Source organism: Narcine bancroftii, chromosome 2 (genome assembly GCF_036971445.1).
Source record: "Narcine bancroftii isolate sNarBan1 chromosome 2, sNarBan1.hap1, whole genome shotgun sequence".
Taxonomy (NCBI): domain Eukaryota; kingdom Metazoa; phylum Chordata; class Chondrichthyes; order Torpediniformes; family Narcinidae; genus Narcine; species Narcine bancroftii.
In genome coordinates, this window is record NC_091470.1 from 149934107 (window position 1) to 149961103 (window position 26997).

Here is a 26997-nt window from a genome sequence, read left to right on the forward strand (position 1 = left end):
TATCAAACAGTTACAGATTCCCAGTCACAATATAGACTCGCACAAAGACCAGGGCAAGAGGGAACTTGATCCAAAACTCACTGAAAATGTCTTTCAATTGGGGATTTGACTCAATTTAGTGTTGATATATGGCACATATAAAACAGAAGAGAAATGAAAATGTAACAGGATTATGGAGTTTTATATTACTTGAACTACATAATGAAAACTAGGAAATATTTCCTGCTTGGTAACACTTATATAAATTCCTCTTTTGTTTTTAGAAATTCATGATTTCTCTCCTGGGCTAATTTCAATCAACTTTGTATTTACCTTATGAGACATCCCAAAGTCATGAAATGTTAATGCAAATATTTTATTCCTTTCTGAGGAGGTCAGGCAAAAGCGATCCAGATTTATATTTGCTAATTGGCCGAGATTTTCATCAGGTTAGTGCTCTCCCAGATTTCAAGTGGGGGAGTGTCTAAGCTATCATCTTACCTGTATTTATTATACGCTGCAGGACAGATCAGAAGCATTCCATGTGTACACTGCATGCAATGGTAAACCAAACATCAATAACACTAATCAGCCTGTAACTTAACTTTGATGTCATTACCATAAAGTTAAGTGTATATGCTCACTTCGGAACTCATATGGATTCTACATGAAGGAACATGCCTTAACAAGTTGAGGAATATCTGCTCAAGGGTAAAGTTACGGGGCACAGCAATACGAGCAGCTGTCCTAGATTCCACTATTGAAGATAAGCAGTGAAAGTTCAGCAAAGGAATTGTGTTTTCTATTTACCCCGTTTAGAAAGACATGATGTCCACTGGATCTCCCAAGCCATATGGAGTCAATTTCCATTTTTGATTGCCACTCCACAAACATGCTCAAATCCACACAACTAATGAATATTGTCGTGCCTTATCAGATCTGTTGACATCAGGGCTTCTGCCAGATAACACTTTTCAGGTTATGCTTTTGCACAGCTTTGAAGATAACGTGGTTGCTATCCAGAACTGCACTGGAGATTCAGGATTTACAAATTACAAAACGCGTGCACATTATGTGCATTTGTAAATCACAACCCACCCCCCCCCCCCCAACCCCCGACTTTTTTTTAAAAACGGGATCACAGAAATCTGACAGGGTTCCCAGAAAAGAAATACAACTTCTAGGCTTGCACATCATGATGCCCAAGCCATTATATTCAAGGAATTGCATGGGTCACAAGGTTATGCTCGTCATTCAGTGTTCATATTTGTTTATTCATGGAATGTGAATATCCGTGGCAATTCCAGCATTCACTGTCCATCTCTAATTGCCCAGAACTGTGGCAGTTAGAAGTAAACCATATTAGCATACAAGATAAACATAGAGAGAATGTTTCTTTGGAATCTATAAAAAAATGAGGCAATTCTTTTCACTCAGAGGGCTGTGAGATTTTAGAATACTCTCAAATGCAGGCAAAGCACTTTTTGAATATTTTTACAGCAGTGATAGGGAGTGAATACACAGTTGAAGCTGTAGCCAGATCAACCGTAACCTTATTAAATGGCAATAAAGGTAAGAAAGCACAAATGGCCTACTTTCGTTCCTAACTCATCTGTACATATCTGTGGGTCTAAAATCACATCTAGGTAAGGGCAACAGATTTCATTCCTTGATGGACAATAATGAACCCAAAGACAGTTTATGACAGAGGAGTACATTTATGATTACTATTGTTGAACCTAGTTTTTAATTCCAGTTTTACTTAATCACTTCATTAAATCCCCCCGCTACTCCATCGCTGGATTACTCCTCATTACTCCTCCAATGGCTGCTCCTCCATTAGTACCCTCATTACTCCTCCAATGGCTGCTCCTCCATTAGTACCTTTCCCAGTAACAGAGTATTTGCAATTAAACAACATGATGCACAGAAAACTCTCAGTAGCTGCATTTAAAGGTACAGCTAATGTCATCTGTTATTTTCCTCAAAATCCCCCCAGCAGCAATGAGAAGGATGATCCTATTAACCTCTTTCTGATGGAGGGGACATACAGGACAAGCTAGCTGCCTGCTTTAAATATGGCATCATTGTCACGAGCTAAAGAATGCCACCTCTAACAAGCAGTCTTCCCCAGTAATGAGCCAGACAATCAGAATCAGGCCCCAATTAATGCACCAGACCATCTGGATCAGGCCCCAGTTAATGCACCAGACCATCAGGATCAGGCCCCAGTTAATGCACCAGTCCATCTGGATCAGGCCCCAGTTAATGCACCAGACCATCTGGATCAGGCCCCAGTTAATGCACCAGACCATCTGGATCAGGCCCCAGTTAATGCACCAGACCATCAGGATCAGGCCCCAGTTAATGCACCAGACCATCTAGATCAGGCCCCAGTTAATGCACCGGACCATCAGGATCAGGCCCCAGTTAATGCACCAGACCATCAGGCCCCACTTGCAACATGATCCATAATGAAGCATACAGCAGAGAGGAAGGGGATGGGCAACACATGTTATGTGTGGGCCTACTGCAGTAATTTTGCACCAGGGCCAAGGCATCTCACACACACACACACACACACATAGACAAAATTTTCTTTGCCATTTGCTCTGCCAATGATTTTATGCACTAGACCCCACCCAACACCCCCCACTTAGATGGGTCTCCTTTAAATCATGCAGAAGTAATCCTCACCCACCATGTGATAGCCAAGTTCTGAATGAGTGACTTGCACACATTCAGATCTCTCTGCATGTAAATGTATAATTGACACAGAGGATCCAGATCAAATTCAGTCCTCCTTGCAAGCAATGCCAGAAGAGTAATTGGGTGTTTGATTAAATGAATACTTGCAGTGCCTCAAAAGCTTGTGTAATGAGAAAGAAGTTCTTATTCACAATGTCTGCCTCAACAGGCTGAACTGTTGCCAACTGAAACAAGCTGGGTGACAGCTAAATGAACGGTTAGTGTACCGTTAATGAACTACTTCACAGACATAAAAAGCCAGGACTCAAACAGAGTAGAGTCAGTAGAGCAAAAAAAAAATCAGATTATATTTTGGAGAAGTCATAGGTTTACTGTTTATCCTCTGCCACTGCCCAATGCTAGATTTGTACTAGAAAACAGCCATTCTCAACCATTTTTGGCTATGGCCCCTTTAAAACTCTCCCTTCCCTGTGACATACTCAATTAGTTGACTTCTTCTGTACTTTTCTCCTCCCAATTACATAAAAAAACATGTATTTTATGATGTCAGTCAATTGTCCCCCTTAAATATGCTGGGGCCACTGATGAGAATGGCTGTTAATAGAGTATAAAATAGCATCAAATACAGATGATCTGTCTGACTTCTCTTCATTTATTACTACCTTTATTGTAATCTCAATGTTATCTCCTTGTGGGCAATGCCTTTTCAGTGTGGTAGACCTCTCTTCATGGACTCACAATGCAGCCTGCTGGCATGTGGCTTAGTGAGGTCAAGGCCAAGGGTTGTGATGTTATAATCTACAGTGATGCTCCTAGACAGCAGTGCTTCAGCACTGCACTAAACAGCGGTGCGAACATCCAAATGAGCCATGCTGAATGATCCAGTCTGATTTATTCCTTCAACTAGTATCAATAAAATATTTTACCTCTTATTTGTGGAAGCCAAAACAGTCACTACACTTCAAAGATAACCAAGACTGTCAGTGTCATTTTTCTCTTTCTTGATATGATGATTTGTAGGACTAGGTGTTACAATCCCTGACATTTCAGTAATGGTTAGATCAGTGATTTTCAAACATTTTCTTTCCACTCACATAACCACTTTAAGTAATCCCTATTCCATAGATGCTCTGTGATTAGTCAGGGATTACTTAAGGTGGCATGTGAGTGGGAAGGAAAGGTTGAGAACCACTGCTCTAGAACCAATTGTTACTGAAATATTTTGCTTGAGAAAAAATATCATTATCCCATTTCCTTTGAAATTATGAAACTGTGCACATAACAAGTCAATTTGGTACAATTAAAGCAGTGGTTTTCAAACTTTTTCTTTCTAATCCCTTACTAATCACAGAGCACCTATGGCATAGGGATTACTTAAGGTGTATGTGATTGGAAAGAAGTTTGATAACCACTGGGTAAGATTGATCCTCCCTCATAGAGTTAGTATGGTCAGTTGGGAATATTATCCAGTATCAGATACATTTTCAGTTGTATTGCCTGGTATCATTGAGGGTTTCAGCCTTTTAAACACAAGACACCATCTGCCAAAGCAGGCCCACCACAGGCTGATCAGACCTTGGTGTGTGTCCCATATCTGTTTCTCCTAATGTTCATTTGGAGCCCAGATAGGATCCCTCCTTTTCAGCCAGAGCCAGTGGGTGCTTGCATGGATAGATTTGGATATATTTAAGTTTGGAATAACAAGATCAAATGTAATCCTGCCATTACTGCCTACTCCTTTATTACCAAAGAAAGATTTTCACGTTGAACTCAACAGTGCCAGGCCAAGTGGCACAGACTCAACTACAACCTTAAATACACCATCCAGAGAATATTTTTGGCTTGCAAATCTATTTTTACAGATGCAGTGGGAACAATCAAGTTTTGTTCATCAATGCTGTGCAGAATCCAGAGTCTCTTTCTTCTTAAAATCATACATTGGTATTTAAAAATTACAGCTCTATGAAAGAGCCAGACATGTTTCTATTCCATTTCAAGATGAAAAGTCAGGAAAAGGGAAGGAGTTCAGGAGTCCACATAAATGCACGATGAATAATATCATTATGTTCTCTTTATTATATGAGCACAACAGAATACCACAAACAACACTAACACCTGTTTCATAGATGTTCCTAGGCCACATTCATATTGCATGGTATGGACCCAACTCACCAATGTCATTTTTTGTGAAGAAAGCCATGTCAGTGCCTCTACTTCCTCAGGAGTTGGCACACCAGAAACCCTGGCAAATTTCTACAGAGGAATGTGCAAAGTATGCTGACTGGCTGCATCAAGGTCTGGTATGAGAACACCAATACCCCTGACTGTAAAACCCTCCAAAACGTAGTGGACACAGCCCAGGACATAACAGGCAAAACCCTCCCCACTACAGGGCGCACTGCTGTCGGAGGGCAGCAGCAATCATTAAAGACCCTCAGCACATGCTCTGCTCTCGCTGCTGCCATCAGGAAAGAGGTCTGGGTGCCACAAGACTCGCACCATCAGGTTTAGGGATAGCTGCTACCCCTCCACCATCAGACTCCACGACAAACTCAATCAAAGACTCATTTCAGGACTCTTATTTGTGCTCTTTCCTTTTGTTTTCTCGGCATTGGCTAATTTGTTTACATTTCTTTCTGTTTATTTCAGTTCTTTTATTTGTTTATATCTTTACAATGTATACAGTTTATTTTTTGCACTTCCAATTACCCCACAGGAAAAAGGAATCTCAGGGTTATATGTAATGTCATGTTTGTACTCTAACAAAAAATCTGAATCTGAAATCCGATAGAAATTGCTTCTGCCAACTGAGTGATGAACATCTGTAGCAATGTGCTTGGAACATAAAATTGGGGTGTTGCAACAACATTAGAGCAATGTACGATGATGGGAATCATTTGGATCTCTTGGATAATCTAAGGGAAGAGGAAGTTAAGTCAAACCACGCAACACTTGCCAATTAGCCCCATTTAACTGCTCTTTTGCATATGTTCTCTTTTAAAATATAGATCAGGTTACATCAAATCTGCTCCACTGCCTTCTAGATCATAACATTTAACATTTTTTTTCATCTTACCTCTTTTTGACAAATGCTTTTGAGCCCTTTGATTACCAACACAGCTGCAGAAACAATTTGTTCTCAAAAATAGCACAGAACACCCTGTGCCCTCTCCAACTCTTTGAAATTTTCGAAAGAGTAGCACACAGCACTCGACACAATTATGACCTAATGGTTAAAGTTAATGCAAACTCTTTTATTCAACAAATTATCAGTGGTGTTGTGGAATATCCCTGATCTGTCTACCACTGGTAGCCTTACCTTCAGCTATTTTTACCCCATGCTCTCAAACTTATCATAAATCTCCCTGATTCTCCACCCCTCTCTCTGCTAGGTTTGTCCTTGAAAAACCTATCTCTCTCATCAACCTTTTGATCGCCTTGTCCTAATACCTCCTTGAACTGCTCAGTTTCAAATTACATCCGAAAACATTTCTGTGAAGCCCCCTGTGATGCAAGTTGATGTTACATGAGGGCCTATTAGTAGGTCTTCTCTCTTCCAATAAATTCTTTGAAGTTGGGCATGTTTATGAGGAAGCTCAACTACATTAATCATGGGAGGGTCAGGAAGACGATAGGGAAAAACCTGCAGTCGTCACGGTCCCAGTGCTGTGAAGTCATTTTGACCAAACCCACTCCAGTTTCCAGATCCCATTAAGTTGGTAATTGCCACTGAATTCCTCAAAACAATTTGCCTTCCCTGTTGACAATATCGAAGATTTAAAATATAAAATGAAAGAGATACTCATTAACTTCCTTCACCTGCAAAGTTTGCAGAGTCAAGATTACAACCTACGGCTTGTTTTAAAAGGTAATGCAGCTTTAAGGAGGGCGGTGGTTTGAAATTCTGGGGTTTTCGCTGAAATCATCTAAGTGCAGCTGGATATAACAAATACCTCAGTTCTTTTTCAAACCACAACAAGCAGTCCCTATTAGAATGATTGGATCTGTTTCTTTCCACCTACACACACACCCCTGATTTCAAAGCTTTACTCGGAGTAAAGTAACAACATTCCTTGCCACTTATCTCACCCTTTAAAAATATTTCTTCCCCGGCTCATTTCTCCTGATCTTGTTCTATTGCAAAGGGCCATGTTTGCATTTCATTGATTCTCACTCATTTTCAATTGTTCAAGTGAGAGGCATTGTCTAAAATGCATTTGTTACATGTGCTCTTAAATTGCATTAATGATCACAGATTCTTCTACTGGTCTTCGATAACCTTGGCAAATTTCTACAGATATGTAAATGTCTTCAAAGAGTATGCTGACTGGCTGCATCGCAGCCTGGAACCTCTGAGTGGAAACCCCTGCAAAAGGCAGTGAACACGGCCCAGTACATCACAGGCAAAACTTTCCCCACCATAGAGAGAATCTACATGGAATACTGCTGTCGGAGAGCAGCAGCAGTAGTCATCAAAGATCCACACCACCCAGCATACACTCTGTTCTCACCACTCCCCTCAGGAAAGAGGTTATAAATGCCACAAGATTTGTACCACCAGGTTCAGGAAGAGTTGCTACACCTCCACTATTAGAGTCCTAAACAACAAACTCAATCAGAGACCCATTTAAGGACTCTTATTTTGCAATATTATTTGTGACTGAATTTTTTGGGGGTATTGCACAGTTTGTTTACATTTTTCTCTTTTTTTTCCTATCTTCTTTTGCAATACTGATAAATAGAAATTTTGCCTCGCCTGCAGGAAAATGAATCTCAGGGTTGTATCATGAATGCACTCGGACAATACATAAGAACTTTAAACTTTGGTCAGACAGCCCATGTACCAAATCTAACTCTTTTTTCAACAGCAATAACATGGATCTAGAAACAAGTGTAACCTCTTTTAGCACTTGCCCATTCAGTATTTCCAAGCTGATGTGCATCTCAAATCCTTTTACATACATTAGTTACATATTCCTTTCATAATGATTTTGGCCATTTTATGCAAGGTGTTAAACATCAAAGAAAGGGTGGAACACTCCAATGTCTCGAAGCTTCTCTCCTGGCAGTCGGGAAGTTCAGAACGCTGGCATTCTCATCTCTGATGGAGGTTACATAGGCTTTTTCCACACTCGATTTCTGGGGTTTTGAGCTGCTTTTGGCGAGAAATAAGGAGGCCAGAAATTGGTGAATTGGCAAGAGGTAGTTGGTTGGAGAAGGGCCAAGTTAGAACTGCTTCACAGCATTTGGGGTCACAAATGCATGAGAGTGTTGAGCTCAGGGGAGGAATCAACCAAGGGTTAAGCTGAAGAGAACGGGCTGGTGGGTGGAGAAGCAATCAGGCATCCCGCATCAGGCATCAGCAGTGCATTGAGGTGAAGCATGCATAGGAGAAAACAACAAGAAAACTTTCTTTAAAGAAGGGCCTGCATGGGTGTAGATTCAACACCTCACACTCAGCCAAAGACCAAGCAGGGCTAATTAACCAATGCCTCAGGTATCTTAGTTAGACCAGAGTGTGTATATGAGCAGTGGTGCTCTTCAAGGGATTGGAATTTCTTGGTACTAAATAAAGAAATACCAGCCAATTAACACAATCCTGCAGACATTTTCCTCCAAACTCCAGCCCTATTAACATGGTCTTCCATCATCTTCTTTCTTGAAACAGCCAGTGCTCACATCTAAACCCTCTGCTGTCACTTTTTTAAAATTTGAACTTCCCGTAACTGTGCACCTAACAATGGGAACTATTTTCTCCTGTCCAGCCACCTCATAACCTTGATATCTTTCTTCAATACTATCAGCCTTTTGCCTTTTATCTTCTCTTTTCCCACTTGCTTGAATTCTCCCTTTTTTTCTTATTATCCCTTTGAGAAATCTTTTTGGACCGGTAAAGTATAATATGAGCTGTCGTTTATTTTATTCCTTACTTGTCCTACCAGATGCATCTGAGACAATGGTGAGTGACTTTAGCCCAGTATTATTCCCGTGGGTGTAGCCCACAGTGGCCTCTCCGGACCAGTGCTAAAAGAACATCCCCAAGTAGGCGCGGTGCACAATCTTTCAGTGGAGAAGGATAGATACTGGTACACAGTAAGTTGGACGTTGAAATTTGAGGAATGGCAAGCAAGAGCAGAGATCCAAAAGAGGCCACAAAGTGTACAGACTCGACTGCCAAGGCACAGAGCTTACGCTGCGGACTTGACGGTTGAGGGGATCGAGTTCTCTGCTGGGGTAATGTGGCTTTCGGTCTTTGGCACTGGAGTTGACCTTGACTGTTGCCGGGGGTTATGGAGAAGGCACAGCACAGTCGGAGGAGGTGTCCCAAAGTGTTTGGAGTGGCGGAGCCAGGGGAGGTGTCCCGAAGTGTCCAGAGTGGCAGAGTCGTGGGCCTGGTTCAGGGGTCCTGAGGATTCATGCCCAGGGTCGCTGGGGCCTTGTAGTAGACGACGCTGTGGCTTCAACCTCAAGAGACAGCGAACTGTGAGGTGGTTTCCCTTTAAAAAACTTAATTTAACATCCAGAGTCCAGCAGATGCCAGTAAACCTAGTCTTGATAGCAGCATGGTAGTAGATTACAACAGCTTCTTCAGATCGGGTGAATGGTCTCTAGCAGACATTTTAGCTTCTAAAAGCATATTTTGACCTGTCTCTTCTATAATCATGGTCCAGCCTCTGAAAAATCAATGTATTGCGGCACTGGTTTTTTTAATGTACATTTTAAGTAGTTTGTGTATAATTGGAGATGTGTGTGTATAATTGGAGATGTGTGTGTATAATCGGAGACGTGTGTGTAAGAGAGATATCTTAATTTTGTGATATTTCACTGTCCTGCAGGGAAATAGTGGCGACTAAGGCCCAAGATGGCAGCGCAGCAGCCACTTCTGGTACTTCTGCTCCTATGCTGTTTCAAGTCGTTATGTTGTTTTTATGTAGCACCAAAACTCCTCGTTTTTTTTAGAGCGACAAATAAAGCCTACTGCTACTACTGTCAAAATTTTCTATGCTTCGTTCAGATGATTTCTCGTTTTTAATTCCAGTTTAGCGTGGGGGTTGGTACAGCACTGTTACAGCACCAGCAATCGGGACCTATAAGGAGTTTGTATGTTCTCTCTCCCTGTGTTTGCGTGGGTTTTCCCCAGGGGCCTGGTTTCCTCCCACCGTTCAAAAAACATAACAAGGGTGTAGATTAATTGGGTGTAATTAGGGCAGCACTCGCTCATAGGCTGAAAGGGCCTAAATTAAACAAAAAATAAATAATTTTAATTCCTAATCTAAATTTTCATTGCACAAGATTTATTTTGTGTTAGTTCAAGGATCAGAAGCAATCCAACTTGCTTTATTTCCAAGAGTATAAGACTTTTTGTTAGAACATTTCAACATCCTCAAGTTACATTCCACGTGAAAGAAAGTCGGTGTGTCCTAACTTCATCCTCTCCGGTAAATCACAGGGGTCTGGATAGTTTAACAAGTCAAAAGGGAAGTAAGAGTTCAATGATGCTGTGACATTCATGCATCAACACTCATTGTTCAACAATTCCAGTCAGATTGGATTTAACTATCTAGCCAACCCACCATATTGTTTGCAGTCACCACTCTCATTTCATTTTCCAGTCTTCTTTGCTTCTCAGCGTGATGCCAGAAGACCACTGATGTAGTGCCGTAGCTTAAGAATGAGCCACTAATTTGGAAGGGGCTGCAAGCCAGCCATTCTAATGTCAGTAATAAGCAGATTATTGGGAAAAGGACTGAAGGTGGTATAAATCAGCCTCAGAGAGGTGTGGTTAATCCATGACAGTCAGCAACGATTTCTTAACGGAAGACTAAATGGGTTGAATTCTTTGAGGAGGTAATAAGGTGATTCAGCGCAGGTAGTACTTCTTAGCAGACTTATCCGGAAAATAACGGCCCAAGTCTACGTGACAGTGAAGCATGAAAGTTTTCAGGCACTGTAACTGTAGTGAAAACACAAAAATGATGGAGGAACTCAGCAGGTTTTGTAGCATCCCCTACTGAGTTCCTCCAGCAATTTTGTGTTTTTACTGAAGTGTACATGATAAATTCAAAGCTGGGTCAGTGACAGAAAGCCAAAGGTAATGGTTGTCAGAAATTTTGGTGACCCAAAGCTTAAATGCATTGGTATCCCTTCTTTCTGGGGTCTCATATCAATGATTGGATTTAATCGAGGAGCCATGATTAAGAAGTGAAACACAAAAGTCTGCAGATGCTGTGATTGTAAAAACACAAAAGTACTAGAGGAACTTAGCAGGTCTCACAGCACCCATAGGAGGCAAAGATATTATAATCAACATTTCAGGCTTGAGCCCTTCATCGAGGAATGAGCAAAAAGCAGGCAGACACCTGAATAAAAAGGCTGGGAGAGGAGGACCGTAGGTCAATGAGCAAAAGGCACTACATGGACAAGGAAAGGAGGACAGAAGATGGCAGACGATACCATAATTGTCACTGTGACTGAAGAAAAATCTCGGCTACTGGAAAATGTCAAATATCATAGGGCGTCACAGTTAGCGCAACTCTCTAACAGCGCTAGCGATCGGAACTGGTGTTCAAATCTGGCGCTGTCTGTAAGGAGTTTGTACATTCTCTCCATCTCTACATGGGCTTCCTCCAGGTGCTCCAAATACCTCCCACCGTTCAAAAAACATTCCGGGGGGGGTGGTGTAGGACAATTGGCTGTATTTTGGTGGGCCGAAAGGGCCTGTCACCATGCTGTAATCCACTTAAAATTTGAATGGTTAGCTGTGCATTGATCATTCTGATGGCAAATACTTGAAGTCTGATAATAGGCAGGATTAAGCAATTCACTATGAATGATGCTTCATTCCAGTCAACAGCAGTAGTTGGGAGCTAGATGAGGGTAGTCCCACCTCTACTGTCAGAGGCTGATTTCAAATATTCCTGTCCTTTTTTTTCCCAACTGTGTGAACTCCTCCTTCCAATGCAAGTACTCAGCTCCATCTGTCCTTGTTTTTGACATCACAACCAATTCTGATTAATTATTCAAATTACCTTCCCTCAGAAAAAAGTACTAGTTTTAATCTCTCATCTGCTACCCTGCTCAGTGTAAAAGACTATCCTGTGAATGAACAGTGAAAGGATCTGAACAGATGTGGAATGTTGCATGGAAGCTATTGGGAAAGGAAGCCTTTACTTTGTATTACAACTTTCACGGCAAGTGGGCCCTAATAGCCATACAAACTATGCAGTATATTTTTGCTGTTGTAATATAGAAAATTTAGTGGTCAGCTCATGCACAACAAGATCCCATGAATATTAACATGGAAATACTTGATGGACATCTACTGTCTCGGAAAATTCAACTTCTATTCTTTCTCTCACCTGAGAGGGTCCTTGATTTAACATCCAAGAGCAATCATCTCTGACAATTCACCTCTGCCCCCAACCTTCTGAGTGATGAGTTGTAAAACCAATCAAGGCCACAGATTGAACTTTTGAACCCTCTGATGTCAGCCTCCAAGCAGCTGGATGTTAATGAATCATTTTTCAGCAGCTTTGGTTGAGGCAATAACACCGGCACAGTTACCCCACAGGCTCCCATCACCATAGAGAATTGGAATGTCAGGTCATCTTTCCTGTGAAGTATCATGTGGAAGAAGCTCTTCCTCCCTGCTCTCCTTTCATTCCTTCCACTGGTGCCAGAATACGCCATACAAAAGTTCTCAAGGTCAGTACATTTTAAATTAAAACAAAGCTATTTAGTCTTAAAATTCGGAAGCAGATTAATTTAGTTTGCATTAATCTGCTTGAAAAAAAGTAATTAAACCTTACAAAAAAATAAATCTATAATTCCCTCATAAAACCAGAGATATTTTGGCACCATTTATTGGGTAAACTCTAAACCTAGCATAGAAATCTTGAATAGTGATTGCAATAGTTTGAATTAACTTTTACTACAAGCGCATGTGCGTGTGTGCGCATACATGCGTGTGCATCTATGTATGTGCACGTGTGTGCGTGTTAAGAAGTTACCATGGATGACATTATGCTGAACTACAAAGGTCGAGAACAGATTGCTGTGTTTGCCATTAACAAAAATTAGCTTAAATGTTTTGGGACATTTAGCATTTTTTTAAATTTACTTTCAGAGTGTGGGCATTGCGAACCAGGCTCATGACTATTTCTGATCCTGGGTTAAATGAAGAAAATAATGACAGGTCAAAGCCAGGACAGTTCCTTCACTGAGAGTGGGAGGATCAGGCCCATTGCAATGCAATTGAGTGAGAAGAGGTTTGCCAACTCTGGAGTTGACCCAATTTTTCCAATTACTCCAAATTACTAATTCTTGGAATTAACACAATTCACAGTGCATTGCATTGCATTCCCAGTCAACTAGAGAGGGAAAAACCTCCTCATTATAAATTGGAAGCTGCATCTACAGAACTGAAGCAATGAAATCTCCAATCTCTGCACGTCTCTGCCAATTTCAGCCAGTTTTCTCTCTAAATCCCTCCTCTCATCCTGTATGTGCACCAAAACTTCCAGCTTCAACCATTCCAAGCAGTGTTTTTCCTTCAATCTGTATGAAACAATTCTTTGTTAAGTTATTTACTTGATCTGTTACTGATTACTTCACATTCATCTCCCTTACTGCTTCATCCATTGCCTGGAAACATCTATCCACTTGTATTTCTTCACACCACTCAGCTTCTGTCAGCAGAAAAACAGGCCACTCTCCCAAAAACCTCTGGTAGCTCACTCCCCAGATCTGGTAGCAGCCCAACAAATATTTCCTGCTCCTCAACTGTATCAATATCCTTTGTGCTTTCAAGCAAATAAAACAATAAAACAACAGACTCCAATTCTGTAAACACTGGATGGACATCAACATTCCTGATCCAACAGTGTCCCAGAAGGAATTGTGAAGATGATCAATTGGACCTTCGGATAAAGATAGGAGGGCCTAGTTCAAACTGCATAATATCCAGGTGTGAGTAGCATTGTGTGAAAGATCTCAAATTCAGTAATTTGATTAGCCTCAATGTGAACAAGGTTTCTCCCCCCCTCCACTTCAAATTGGATTTCATTTCTTCAGGAGATCTTTCCTACATAGCTTCCAGCATAGTTGTCTCTCAGCCACGCACAGAATACTTCTAATTCTTGATCAGAATTCACAAGCAAGACTGTTCTGGCAAACCCATTGATTCAGTCTTGTGGTTCCACGAAACACTTCTTCTTAATTTGACTTCATCCTTCCTCCCCTAATCCAGTCGCTTCTCACTTACAACTGCAATATTTCAGATCCCTTCTGCCACTTCAACAGTTTCCAATTTCCTGGTTCAATAAATGCACAATCCCACATTAGGACACTCTGAGAGTGCCCCTGCTTTTCTCTTGATCAGAGACCAAACCAGGTCCCCTCCATCAACACACTCATTTATCTGGCTGAATTTATTCTTACATTGAACAACTTGTACTTCAACTCCACTACTTTCTCCAGATCAAATGTACAACTGTGGGAACTCCCATAAACCCAAGTTACGCCTATCTTGCTGGATAAGCAAAACAGCTTTTGATTCAATTCTGCTCGGACCTCCTGACTTCCAGTATGTCAATGACTGAACACCACTTCCTGCATTCAAGGAGAACTTAAAAATGTAATTACATACACCATCAGTTTTCTCCCTGCTCTCACATGATCCATATTGAACTTCTCCCTTCCTTTTTTGTCTCTTTGTCACCATCTCAGGAATAGGCTACCAAAAAACACAACTTACCTAGAAACTTCCACAGCTATCTCAACCGCTCTTTACACATCCATGCCTCCTGTAAGGACTCCATTCCATTTTCCCAGTCATTTTGACTCCTTCAAATTTGCTCCCACTATAAGACTTTTCAAACTGATGCCTCTGTGAAATTTTCTTAATTCCTGAACCATGGCTTCCCCTCCAAAATAATGAACAGAACCATTGACCACATATCATCTATTTCACATGCTTCTGTTCTCCCCTCTCATCCTTTACAGAGCAAGGATAGAGTTCCCCTGAATCTCAACTTCCATCTCACCGGCCTCTACATTTAACAGATTATCCTTTGCGATATCTGCCAACTTCAAAGAGATTTCGCCTCCCAACACATCTTTCCCACCCCTCTCCTATTAGCCTAATTCGGGACGCGTTGAGTGAACTTTTTCCCACAGGGGACAATGAATCTTTAGAATGATCTTCTCAACATGGTTGCAAAAACTCAATCAATTGAGTATATTCAAGTCAGAGATCAATAAAAATTTAGATAATAGAGGAATCCAAGGATATGGGGATAATTAAGGAAAGTTTCAAGAAGTAAAAGATCAGCTATGGTGATGACTAGCCTGCTCTTATTTCTGTTTCCTGGGTTTTTAGATAAAAAAAACAATTTTTAAAGCAAATTTTTTCCCAGTATTTTGCAGGCAGCAGTTCTGAAAATTATGTTGTAATTCTTGGAGATTCCTGGTCAGAGTTAGAAAGCTGACAATCCCTCTGTTGGTTGGGAAAAATTGCAACCTAGAGTGAGATCCAATCATTTTCACTTAAGGTATTACTTATTCATTGCTTGTTTCAAGCAAACACAGCTGCTTGGGCACATGTTTTGTTTCATGCAATTAGACAATGAATCTTTCTAGATGTTCACTCACATGTTGACACCATGTTACAGATATATCAGAATGAAGAAGGCCCTCCAGCCCATTTAGTCCCAGCCTTCTGCCATCTCTTATTGCAGCATCTCTCTGCATTTAAGAGTCCAATCACCTCCACAACTCATCCCAGCTGTCCTGCTGACAGTTTAGTAAATGACGTGACAGATTTATCAAGTCTGCTCTTCTTACATCAAACATCATTATATGTTATAGGCAAGAATCTCTTATAATAATGTGTTCAATGCAACTCAAATTCAAAACCCCTCTAACAGTAATGTGCCTTGATACTTCTAGGCTCACTCAGTATCCTTACTCAAGGGAACAGTCACTGATCTTTGCGTAAGAGAACTACTCACTACCATTCAACATTCATCTTTGATCTGCTGTTCATGTAAGCCATCCCACAGCTAAAAGTAATGCTCTGAGTTTACTTATAAGGGTTAAGTTATGGAGACCAGTTCTCTCAATTAAGTATGATAATAATGTTTCTAATGGAATGGGAATCAAACAGCGCAAGCATTTTGCATTCCACACATTCCTGCTTCAATCTACTCAACATTCTGATCCTGCACAACAGCTGTATCACTCTAGATTACAAGAAATGGAACATCTGCCGTTTCTCTCAACCAGCTCTCCTCCCGCAAAGAGACAAACAGGCCCGTGAAAGTATTTTGCCTTCACAATTATTAATACATTGCTGTCATTGTTAGGATTCAACTGTTGATTGCCTCTTGCAGACTTTACTGTCATCATATTTGAAAGAATATGAGCTTTCAGGCAGGTTTGACCTTCCAGAATATTCCAAGAAACAAAAAAAAGGGTGAGATTCACACAATAGTAAAAGGTTCAACTAAAGGAGAAGTACGAAAGGCTGTCTTGCCTCTCAGATTCCAAGTGCTGTTGTGTAATTCATAGTGGCTTAAATTGAGACTATCACATATTCCAGCCACCTCCAAACCAGGCTTTCCTGAAGGCCATCTGTACAAATCCAACTGGCCATGGTAAGAATAAGAGTGTCTTGAAAGATTGCCCATTTTTCTGCTGGATGGGGATCAATTCGAATCCCATCTAAAAATTTCTCAGTGACACCATGGAATCAGATGTTAGTGAGGAATGAGTTAGATCAGCTAGTTGAATGGTGTCACAAGAACAACCTTGCACTCAACGTTAGCAAAGCTAAGGAACTGAATGTGGACTTCAGAAAGGAGAAATCAGAACCAGTTCTCAGAGGGTTCAGCCATGGAAATGGTTAAGAACAACAAATTCCTGGGTCTCCACATCTCTGAAGATCAACCCTGGAGCCTCCATGTTGATACAATAACAAATAAGGCTCGCCAGCAGCTATACTTCATGAAGAGTTTGAGGAGATTTTTGTTTATCACCAAATATTCTTGCATATTTCTACAGGTGAACCTTGGCGAGCAATCTGATTGATTACATCACTCGCTGGTATGGAGGTGCCAATGCATAGGACAGAAACAGATTACAGAGAGTTGTAAACTCTGCCAGCATCATCAGTCTCCATCCATTAAGCATATCTACAAGAGGTGTTGTTAAGAAAGCAGCCTCAAGGATCCTCACCATTCAGTTGAGTGGTGTCACAACAGCCAGTGTTGTCCATTTGTGCACAACTGCACACATTTTTGTCAGAAACTACACACTTACATTTCCAAAAAATTCAATTGTTTTGCTGTATCCATCTGCTAACAATGTCCTTGCTAGTATCAATTAAGTGCTTTTTATCATTTGTTCAATTTCACTTCTCTTGCTTATTGTAAGCAATTTCATGTATTACAGATATCCCTTTTACTGTCTATCTGATTGTCCATGGTTCCTGTCTTTATATACCTTTTTAAGTGGAAGCATACAGAAAATCGTCGTCTACCTTTAGATGATCAATTCTATGTAGCTGTAGATCAAAGCATTACCCTTAATTTGTGGTGAAACATGAAAGTCTGTGGACATTGTTTTTTGTACTACTCTCCATTTGTGCCTGTTCTCTTGAGAGATCATCAACCTGAAAGTTTTTAGATACTGCTGGACCTGCAGGCTATTTCCATTTCTGTTCTAATTTGTGCTTTTCAATTATATGTGGATGTGTCTCTCCTTGTACCAAAACATTTTACTTTGTGCGTAAATGCATATTGATGTCTGTCATTTTCTGTGCATGTGTGTGAGAGATTATTGGTGCCTGAGTGTATCTAAGTATCTGTGTATTTGTTAGTGTGACAGATTAGGTTATATTTTATATTACGTATAGATATGTTTATAGAAGATAAAGTGTAGGCCACAAACAAACACAAACACTTCACAACACAGATCTCATTTAAAATGCCAGAGGTCTGCTCAAGCCAGACAGTCCATGCTCCCAGTGCCTTTGTAAAAGACAATGAAAACTGCTTTGCTGAAGGACTTCACAAGTAGGTGTTAAAATGGACATGCCATGTGGAGTCATGAATTATTGTTTTAGAAAGCAACAGATGAACAAAGAGGGAGCGAGAGAGAGAATTCAGTTTTACAGTTCAGCAGCAGCAGCTGGGATTGGAACAGGACAAGCTGGCAAGCTTGTGGAAAAACCCTGTTTTAAAGACGTGTTGAGAGTTCTTAGTTCAGCCCTTGTGGTCCATACAAGAGGAGATGACTGGCTGTATAATGTTTCACCTGAGATAAGGGAAACAGAAAAGGAACTCTGTAGTGACCTGAAAGAAAGAGGTCATCATCTGGAAAACCCTGATGGGGCAAGTTTCTTCGGCAAGACACTGAAGTGGCTGATTGGAAGGAATCAGTTTAGATCCAACAAGCAACAAATCTCTCTGAAAACTGACAAGAACCTTTCTGAGTGGTAACTATTTACCTTTCAAGCACCAAAGTCTGGTGAAGATTCATAAATGTTAAATTCTGTGCACAGTATAAGACTTGCATAATACTGGTGAACTTGGAGAAGTGAGATTGGACTGTGAATCGAAGAACTTTTCTGAACTTACACACACATTACATACACGTGCATTTAGAATTAGAAGGGGGTTAAGTTAAAGTTTGATCCTGTTTTTATGTTTAAAGATAATTAAAAGCAACTTTTGTTTAAGTAACCATTTGTCTTGGTGAATTTCTATTGCTGCTGGGTTTTGGGGTCCATCACATTAGAGTCTTCATTTTAATGTCTTAATGTCTTTAGAGTCTTGATGGGGTGGCACAGTTAGCATAGCAGTTAACGCAATGCTATTACAGTGCCAGCGATTGGGACTGGAATTCAAATCCCGTGATGTCTGCTCTCCCTGTGTCTGCATGAATTTTCCACCAGTTTCACCCCATCCTTCAAAATGTACTAGGGGTGTAGGTCAATTTGGTGTAATTGGCAGTTTGGGCCTGTTGGATGAAAGGGCCTGTTACCATGCTGCATGTCTAAATTTAAATGTACTGAATGGTATTAGGACCCCAGTATAGAAATGGGGACAGTTTTGCAGAATATCTGTGGTCTGTCTGGAATAGTCATCCTGAGCTGCAGGTGACATGCCATGTTTGTGTTGGTGCCTGAGTGGATTGATAGTTTTCACCTGCACAACAATCAAATCAACCCACCTATCCAACAACAAATAAGTATGGGTATATTTTGTATGAGTACCTTTACATGTGTGAGAATATTAGAACCATGTTTGTGCACGTTTGTGTGTCTGTTGTACATATTGTTCTGTCTGCACGTATGTACATTTGGAATTATTGTTTGTGTCTGCGTATTAATGTTTCTCTGCATGTGTTCTGGGATGTATATGTGTTTGTACACATCTATTTTTGTGTGTCTGTCTGCACATGAGTGTGTATATTAGTGTTTGCAAACTGCAGCACATGTATGCATCAGACTTAACTAGCATTAGCAGGTTTCTTGATTTCTTGTGATGAATGAACACTGTATGACTAACAAAACTGAGGAAATAAAACAAGGCCTTTCACTGATTTTTAAAAAATATTTATTTTTCAATTGGGAAAGACATGTAGCTTGTGGGAAACTGTACTTCAGAGCAGACTGTTAAAAGGCATCCAGGATATTCAGTTGTATAGTGAGAGATAAGAAGTCCATTAAAGAAGCTGAATTGCGATGGAGTGCAGGCTAGTTCAAACTGGGAGTCTAACTTTGAAAGGCACCAAGTGAGTTAGTATTAACAACCTACACTGCACATTGATTACCAACCCATAATGGACTGGAACTATTAAATTAAGGAGCGAAAGGCAGTTTTGAAATGGAAACATCAACAAGACTCAAAGGTAAAAATACTGTCTAGAAGGACCTAAAGGCTGGTCCAACCAACCAAAAATTGAGTTGGGTGGAAAGAGCATTGGAGGTCCCCTCAAGCACCGACAGCCACACACAAATTCTCCAGGGCTGTCTGACTGCAATGACCCAAACACCCAAGAACTCGATCGCTTGGCAGAGTCAAGAATGGAGGAGAGCTTATCAAGAACAGAAAGGCAGTCAGCAACCACTGGAAGAAGCATTTCCAAACAGGACTCTGTCTTTAACATGTAATTCTTACTTCATTCCACAGCACAATCTACCACAATTTCTGCATTCATGCAGAAAAGCCTGTATGCATTTACCCTATCTATACCTCTCATAATTTTGCATACCTCTATCTCATCTCAACTCATTCTTCAGTGCTCCAGGGAATAAAGTCCTAACCTACTCAATCTTTCCTCATAACTCAGCTCTTCAAGACCCAGCAACATCCTTGCAAATCTTCTCTGCACTCCTTCAATACTATTAATATCTTTCCTGCAAGTAGGTGATCAAAATTCCAAATTATATGTATTAGATGGACAAATCAAATTTAAAAAGGTGGAATATGAATTTATGGAATGCTTTTTTCAGATCTATCTATTGAAGAAACAACATGGAAGAAAGGCTATTTTGGATCTAGTTCTGTGCAATAGAAAAAGGTTGTTTGATAATTTGTTGTCAAAGTCCCCTGAATGAAGGTATTCATAATACGCTAACATTTTGCACATAGCTTAAAAGTGATGCAGTTTAATGCAAAAACTATAGTCTTAAATCAAAACCAAGAAAACTATAAAAGATGTGCAGTGGTCTTTGTTGAGGTTCATGCTGAGCAGTTGCATAATACAGAGACCCACATTCTCCAGCTGCTCCTGGGAATTGCACTGCTGCCAGAAGACCATCGGGCAGGTGAAAGTTACACTTAGCCATTCTTGAAACCTGATGGTCTTTCATTGGAGGGGATTGTCTGAAACCAAACTCTGCAGAAGGGCGCATTGAAGCTCACTGACAGTTGCTGCACAAGCTCTATGGGCTCTCTCCATTTCTTAGTCCTCCTCCGCTGAGTTCTAACATTGTCCCAATTGTTAGATCTTCTGCAATTTCTGGCAATGTAAGAAGCCTATGAGAGGATAATTGGGTGTGGTTGATTGGGGGGAGAGTTGGGTGTGATTTATTGGCATAGCGAGCAAGAAATGGTTAGCATCTAAAAAAAATGTGAGTTGCAAAAGAAAATGTCAGTCACTAAAGACTAAAAAACTAAAAGAAACGGTAATTTATCTGGGGTGACAAGAGCAATTAAATATTAAATTACATTTTTTTAAAAATAGGCTTCTTACGTTGCCAGAAATTGCAGAAGACCTAACAATTGGGACAATATTAGAACTCAGCAAAGGAGGACTAAGAAATGGAGAGAGTCCATAGAGCTTGTCAGCAGCTGTCAATGAGCTTCAGTGCACCCTTCTGCAGAGTTTGGTTTCAGACAATCCCCTCCAATGAAAGACCATCAGGTTTCAAGAATGGCTAAGTGTAACTTTCACCTGCCCGATGGTCTTCTGGCAGCAGTGCAATTCCCAGGAGCAGCTGGAGAATGTGGGTCTCTGTATTATGCAACTGCTCAGCATGAACCTCAACAAAGACCACTGCACATCTTTCCAGGCATCCCTGTCCATCTCACACTCCAGAAGGAGATGAATGATGGTCTCGCCTGCACCTCAGCCACCTCTAGGGCAGCATGAAGTGGAGTTGGGTCTGGATAACATTTCTATGAAAAGTAAATAGATTTATTAAGCTAATATTTTTCTGTTATGAAAAGCACCATTAACGGGCAAACTCTTTAGTGAGCAAGACACATTAAAATCTCAAGACCTTCAATCACTTTCAAAACAGGAGTTCAGTGGTGACTCACAATTGTGGCGCATGTTATGTGTGTATTGATGACACTGCAGCAATGACATGTGCACAGCAAACAGTACAATTTGTCAATAATAGGGAAAATCACAAATATGAATCCTGTCCATTGAATTCAGAAGCTTTCCTCATTTGTATGATTCTAGTTCACCACCATCATCAGTTTAGCATTTTCCCCAGCATCTGGAAGATGTGAGAAATTTAAAGTCCCCACCACCCCCAACCCCTGCTTTCAAATTGCTGGTATGGAAAGGACAGCTTATCAAGAAATTTCAGGTACGTGCTTTGGAGTTCCCTTTCTTAAAGCTCTGCTTGAAGCACTTTGCTCCCTGAAGCTATATAATTAACTTACAGGCAGTGCCTTGAACTCATGTTTCCCAATGTCTTTCATTATTCTCCATGAAACTGTTGTTCAAACACCCCTTGCACCCTCTACTGTGCTGAAACACTCAAATTCAGAGCCAAGCATTGACCATCCCTTCAGGCTGTTTCTCATGAGACATCTGTTCACAGAATCAAATGGCACAGGGACCATTTGGTCCACTGTGTCCGTGCTAGCAGTTTTGTCTGACTCATTACAGTTCCCTACTCTTTTCCCAAAATCCTGCAATTTGTTTTTCCTTTTTTTAATCAATGAAGAAACGTTGGCTTACCATTGATGCTCAAAATCTATGAATAAGATCATATCCTCCAAGGTGTTCCCATTTGTAAGGGTTAGGAAAGAAAGCTACTTGCTCTCCAACAGTCAGCACAAACCCATTGCAAAACTAGTTCAGGAGCTCAATGTTCAATATCATAGCTTAAAGTTAGCAGATTTCAACCTGGCAGGAGGATTCAAGATCAGGGATGCAGGAAAAATATTAGAGATTCATTATTCTACAGCATATGATCCAGATGAGGTTGAAATTAAAATGTGAAATCACGCTGGATTGGAACATTATTACGAGCCTTATTAAACACCTGGTTTAGTTATCCTTTGCCTTATGGTGTGTTGTTATGTCATCAGCCAGTTTGATTATGGTGTATCTTAGATTTGGACCTATTTAGTTATGCTGTGTTTTATACAGCAATTGGGCTCATTAAGTATTGTATAACACGCAGCTCCTCTAAAGGTTGCAGGAGCTTCAGACCCATCATTCTGAAAAGAACAAATGTAAGATAAATTTCAACAACTTAATTCCAACATCCTAGATTAATGTGCCCATAGGAAAACAGAGAGAAAATGAACATGCACCCCTCTGTTCAACATGAAAACGATAAACAAAATATAACAGAGAACAATCCATGGATTAATAGGAGGAGACCAAAATATGGAGCTGGGTGGTCTAACCTTGTAATCAAACGATGTCATTCAGTGTAATGTCAAGAAGAGCTTCAGCGTAGTAGAAATCTATTCTCTGTGTTCAAAGAAATGTCTTGTAAGGTCTTATTAAAGATACGATATGAAGAGTTATGGAGTCAAGATGGCTAGATGAAGTTAAGATACAGATCAGAATGACGTAACAGTGGAGCATAATGGCTTTTTCCCATCCTGTCATTTTATTATGTTCCCATGACTAGTGCTCACAATAGAAAGATTCCTAAGATGATTAGAAGTCAAAGCAGTGGAATATCATCCAACTCCTCTAGATTTCCTTCAGTTCAGTCTTCCCTTTGATTTAAAATTCAGAAGTCTAATCTTTTGCTAATTTTCATTTCCCTTAGATTATCACACGCACCAAGATAAAATTGTAACATTAAAAGTACAAACGGAATATGTGGACCAAACTGGTATGTTAAAGATCTACTCACCATATTGACAACGAGGTCCCTGAAAGCCTTGTGCACACTGGCATAGCTGTGATGTTCCCTCAATGCATTTACCACCATTAAAACACACTCCAGTGCTGCAAATGGCTGTAACAGAAAGATAGAAGAGAGATTTACTTTAAGAAAACATTGCAAATACAATCACCCTTTGTTTCAATTGCACAGCCCAGAATTGACCCAAGCAGCCTTTGTTTGCTCCCCATCCCTTCCTGCCCCAACTATTACACTTGGTTCCCAAACTCGTCAAGATGAAGGATTCCAACTCAAACATTGGCCATTCTTTTCTACCACAGATACTGCTCGACTCGCTGAGTTCTTCTACTTGATTGTTTTATGCAGACTGCACTGTCCACATCTTGGGTTTATGTTCCCTCCTTTGAAGTCCCTCATCTCAGAATTCATCATCATGATCCTGGGTCACAAACTTCGTGATATTACTACATTACAGGTGCAAAAATTGCTATAAATTACATTTTTAAAATAAATAAATAAATTAGTGCAAAACAAAGAGGAAAAAAAATGAGGTAGAGTTTGTGGTTCATTGTCCGTTCAGAAATCTGATGGCAGAGAGGAAGCCACTGATTTTTCCTGTCATGATTCCTGTTGGGTTCCTTTCCTGTCCCATTCTTAAATTTAAACATACAGCATGGTAACAGGCCATTTCAGCCCACGAGCATGTGCAGCCCAATTAACCTACAATCCCCAGGAAGTTTCGAAGGTTGGGAGGAAACTGGAAGAAACCCACGCAGATACGAGAAGAATCTACAAACTCCTCACAGACCACACTGGATTTGAACCCCTTCCTGATGGGTGGCACTGTAACAGTGTTGCGCTAACTGCTATGTGAATCGTGTTGCCCTCTAAACACCTGACAAAATTTCAGACCTTCCGATGCCTCCCTCAGATCAGATATATAGTGATAAGCATTTGTTATACCTGGTATAACATACATAACAATTACAGCACGGAAACAGGCCATTAGGCCCTTCTAGTCCGCACCGAACCAAACACCCCTTTCTAGTCCCACCTCCCTGCACAATGCCCATAACCCTCCATCTTCTTCTCATCCATATACCTGTCCAACCTTTTCTTAAATAATACAATTGACTCCGCTGCCACCATTTCTCCCGGAAGATCATTCCACACGGCTACCACTCTCTGAGTAAAGAAGTTCCCCCTCATGTTACCTCTAAACCTCTGCCCCTTAATTCTTAACTCATGTCCTCTTGTTTTAATCTTTCTTCCTCTTAACGGAAATAGTCTATCCACATCCACTCTGTCTATCCCTTTCATAATCTTAAATACTTCTATCAAATCCCCTCTCAACCTTCTACGCTCCAAAGAATAAAGACCTAATCTGTCCAATCTCTCCCTATACTCTAGATGCTTAAACCCAGGTAACATTCTGGTCAACCTTCTCTGCACTCTCTCCACTCTGTTTATATCCTTCCTATAATTAGGCGACCAGAACTGCACACAGAACTCCAAATTAGGCCACACCAACGTCTTATACAATCTCAACATCACCTCCCAACTATATCGGTGATATAGAACACCGAAGACAGCTCCTTGCAAATAAACCAGTCATTGTGCTAGATAAGTTCACTGCTTTAGTTTTATGAACAAAGTTTTGTTAAATAATTTGGGCTTAAGATCATAGCTGCCTGTACCTCACATGTGAAGGACAAAAAAAATGCACCTCAAATGTGAAAGTTCAAGGCAGAGGGTGTACCTCGACTGCAAAATGTCAAGACCACAATACACCACAAGAGGTCATATCAAAAACTATATTCAATTATCAAGACAGCCCCAGATTTGGAAAGAATAAGTATACTAAATTACAAACTAAATCTTAAAGAGAGTTCCTCAGGGAAGAGGATAATCAAGGAATCAGTTAGTTCAGCCTGCCTTGCAATGCATCTGAGTAACTGGGGTTCTCTTAGGAATTGGACAGATTAGAGTAGGGAATTAGGGAAAAGTATCTTTATGTGTTTCCCACAACTTAGTCACTGGGATTTTTCCTTCACTTTTTGTTTACCTGCCCTGGGAATTTTCTGTGTTAGGGAAGACGATGCAAAAAGCAAGGACACATTGCAAGAAAACAGTTACAGGTATTTAATTATATGAATTTCCATTCGTAATGTTCAGTTTGTTTAAAAAAAATCTGGATTAGAAAAGACCATGACATCATCTGTTTTATTTCACTTTGTAAAGACAACTCACCCAACTGGATGAGGTAATATTTTCAAATATATTAATATTCATATAGTTGAAGTACAACATAGATCAAGAGTGAAGGGAGACACCACAGATTTTAAGAAGAGATGATTCTCTCAAATTTGAAATCTTTGATACAATAAATTTTCCAGGAGTTCATTTAATTACATTACAACAACTCATTTATGGTTAATGGTGATAACAGTAGCTACTGACTAATGTGACACATTAAATTCAGTGCCTTTTAACACTTGGAGTCTCATAAAACTGCCGGAAATTGGAACAAAAGACAAACTGCTGGGGTAATTCAACAGGTCAAGAAAAATCTGTGGAGACAGATGATATGTTTTGGGTTGAGATCATGCAACTCATTTCAGAGTACCCTCTGAGTAAAAAAAAAGTCACCCCTCATGTCCCTCTTCTCCCACGTTAAGCCGTTGCCCTTGATTTCTAGAATCATCTACCCTGAGAAAAAGACTTTGAGCATTTGCTTTATCCATACCCCTCAATTTTAAATATTTCCTCAGCCTCCTACAATCCAGGGTATAAAGACCCTGTCCCTCAACTGCCAGAGGAAGCTATAGGAGTGGGTACAATTTCAGCATTGCGCTAAGGTATTTCAAAGTTCGTACATGACATCACGTAAAAACCTGAAATCCTTTTTCCTGCAAGTCAAGCAGAATTTTCATTTATTGGTAACTGTAAATTGTACTTAAGAAAATTATGTATACAAAAAGAGAAATGAAAACAAGCTGTGCAATAGAAGAAAAAAAATCAGTAATAAATAATGTGCAAAATAAGAATACTCAAGAGTCCCTGATTGAGTGTTGTTTACATTTGATGAATGAGGCATAGCAACTGTTCCTGAACCTGGTGGTATGAGACTAATGGCACCTATACCTCTTTCCTGATGGCAGCATTAAGAATAGATCATGTATGGACAGATTATGGATAAGAGTTTGGCAAGATATGGACCAAATATAGGCAAATGGGACTTGCTCAGATTGCCAACCAGTATGATGTGTTGCATGCGATCTGGCTCTATGGACTTTCCATAGATGCGGATTGATTTACTGAGTTCCTCCAGCAGTTTACTTGTTCCCCTTGACCCCTTAGCTTGTGAAACAACAAACATGAGAAAAGACATCCATTCTTTCATGATTTCAGAGTACATGAGAGGGCAGTCTCCCATCAGATATTTCTTCTAATGTATCTGTTGGTAGCAGAATAGCGGACTTATTATTATCTGTGCAAGAAGAAAGGAAGAGTCTCACAGGTCCCTGGTTAAGCATATGTTTAAATGGCTCATGCGATAAGAAATGATGCTTCCAGAAAAGCTAAAATCCAATTAAGAAGATAAATCATTGCCACTGGAAGGAGGAGTGGTAAGCAGAAGACTCAAATTATCAATAGAACTGGGGGAGTAATGATGATAACGGCAATCCTTCACA

At 40.3% G+C, this 26997-nt stretch overlaps 1 protein-coding gene across 3 annotated transcripts in view; it reads right to left on the reverse strand.

Moving 5' to 3' along the window:
• The window catches only part of LOC138754360 (multiple epidermal growth factor-like domains protein 6), a 294761-nt gene that overhangs the window by 213708 nt on the left and 54056 nt on the right, over positions 1–26997 (reverse strand). For all 3 annotated transcript variants that reach the window (XM_069918534.1, XM_069918531.1, XM_069918533.1), the window contains exon 4: positions 23312–23416. In XM_069918534.1, the coding sequence (XP_069774635.1) occupies positions 23312–23416 (105 nt within the window). The remainder of the gene's footprint in view (positions 1–23311; positions 23417–26997) is intronic.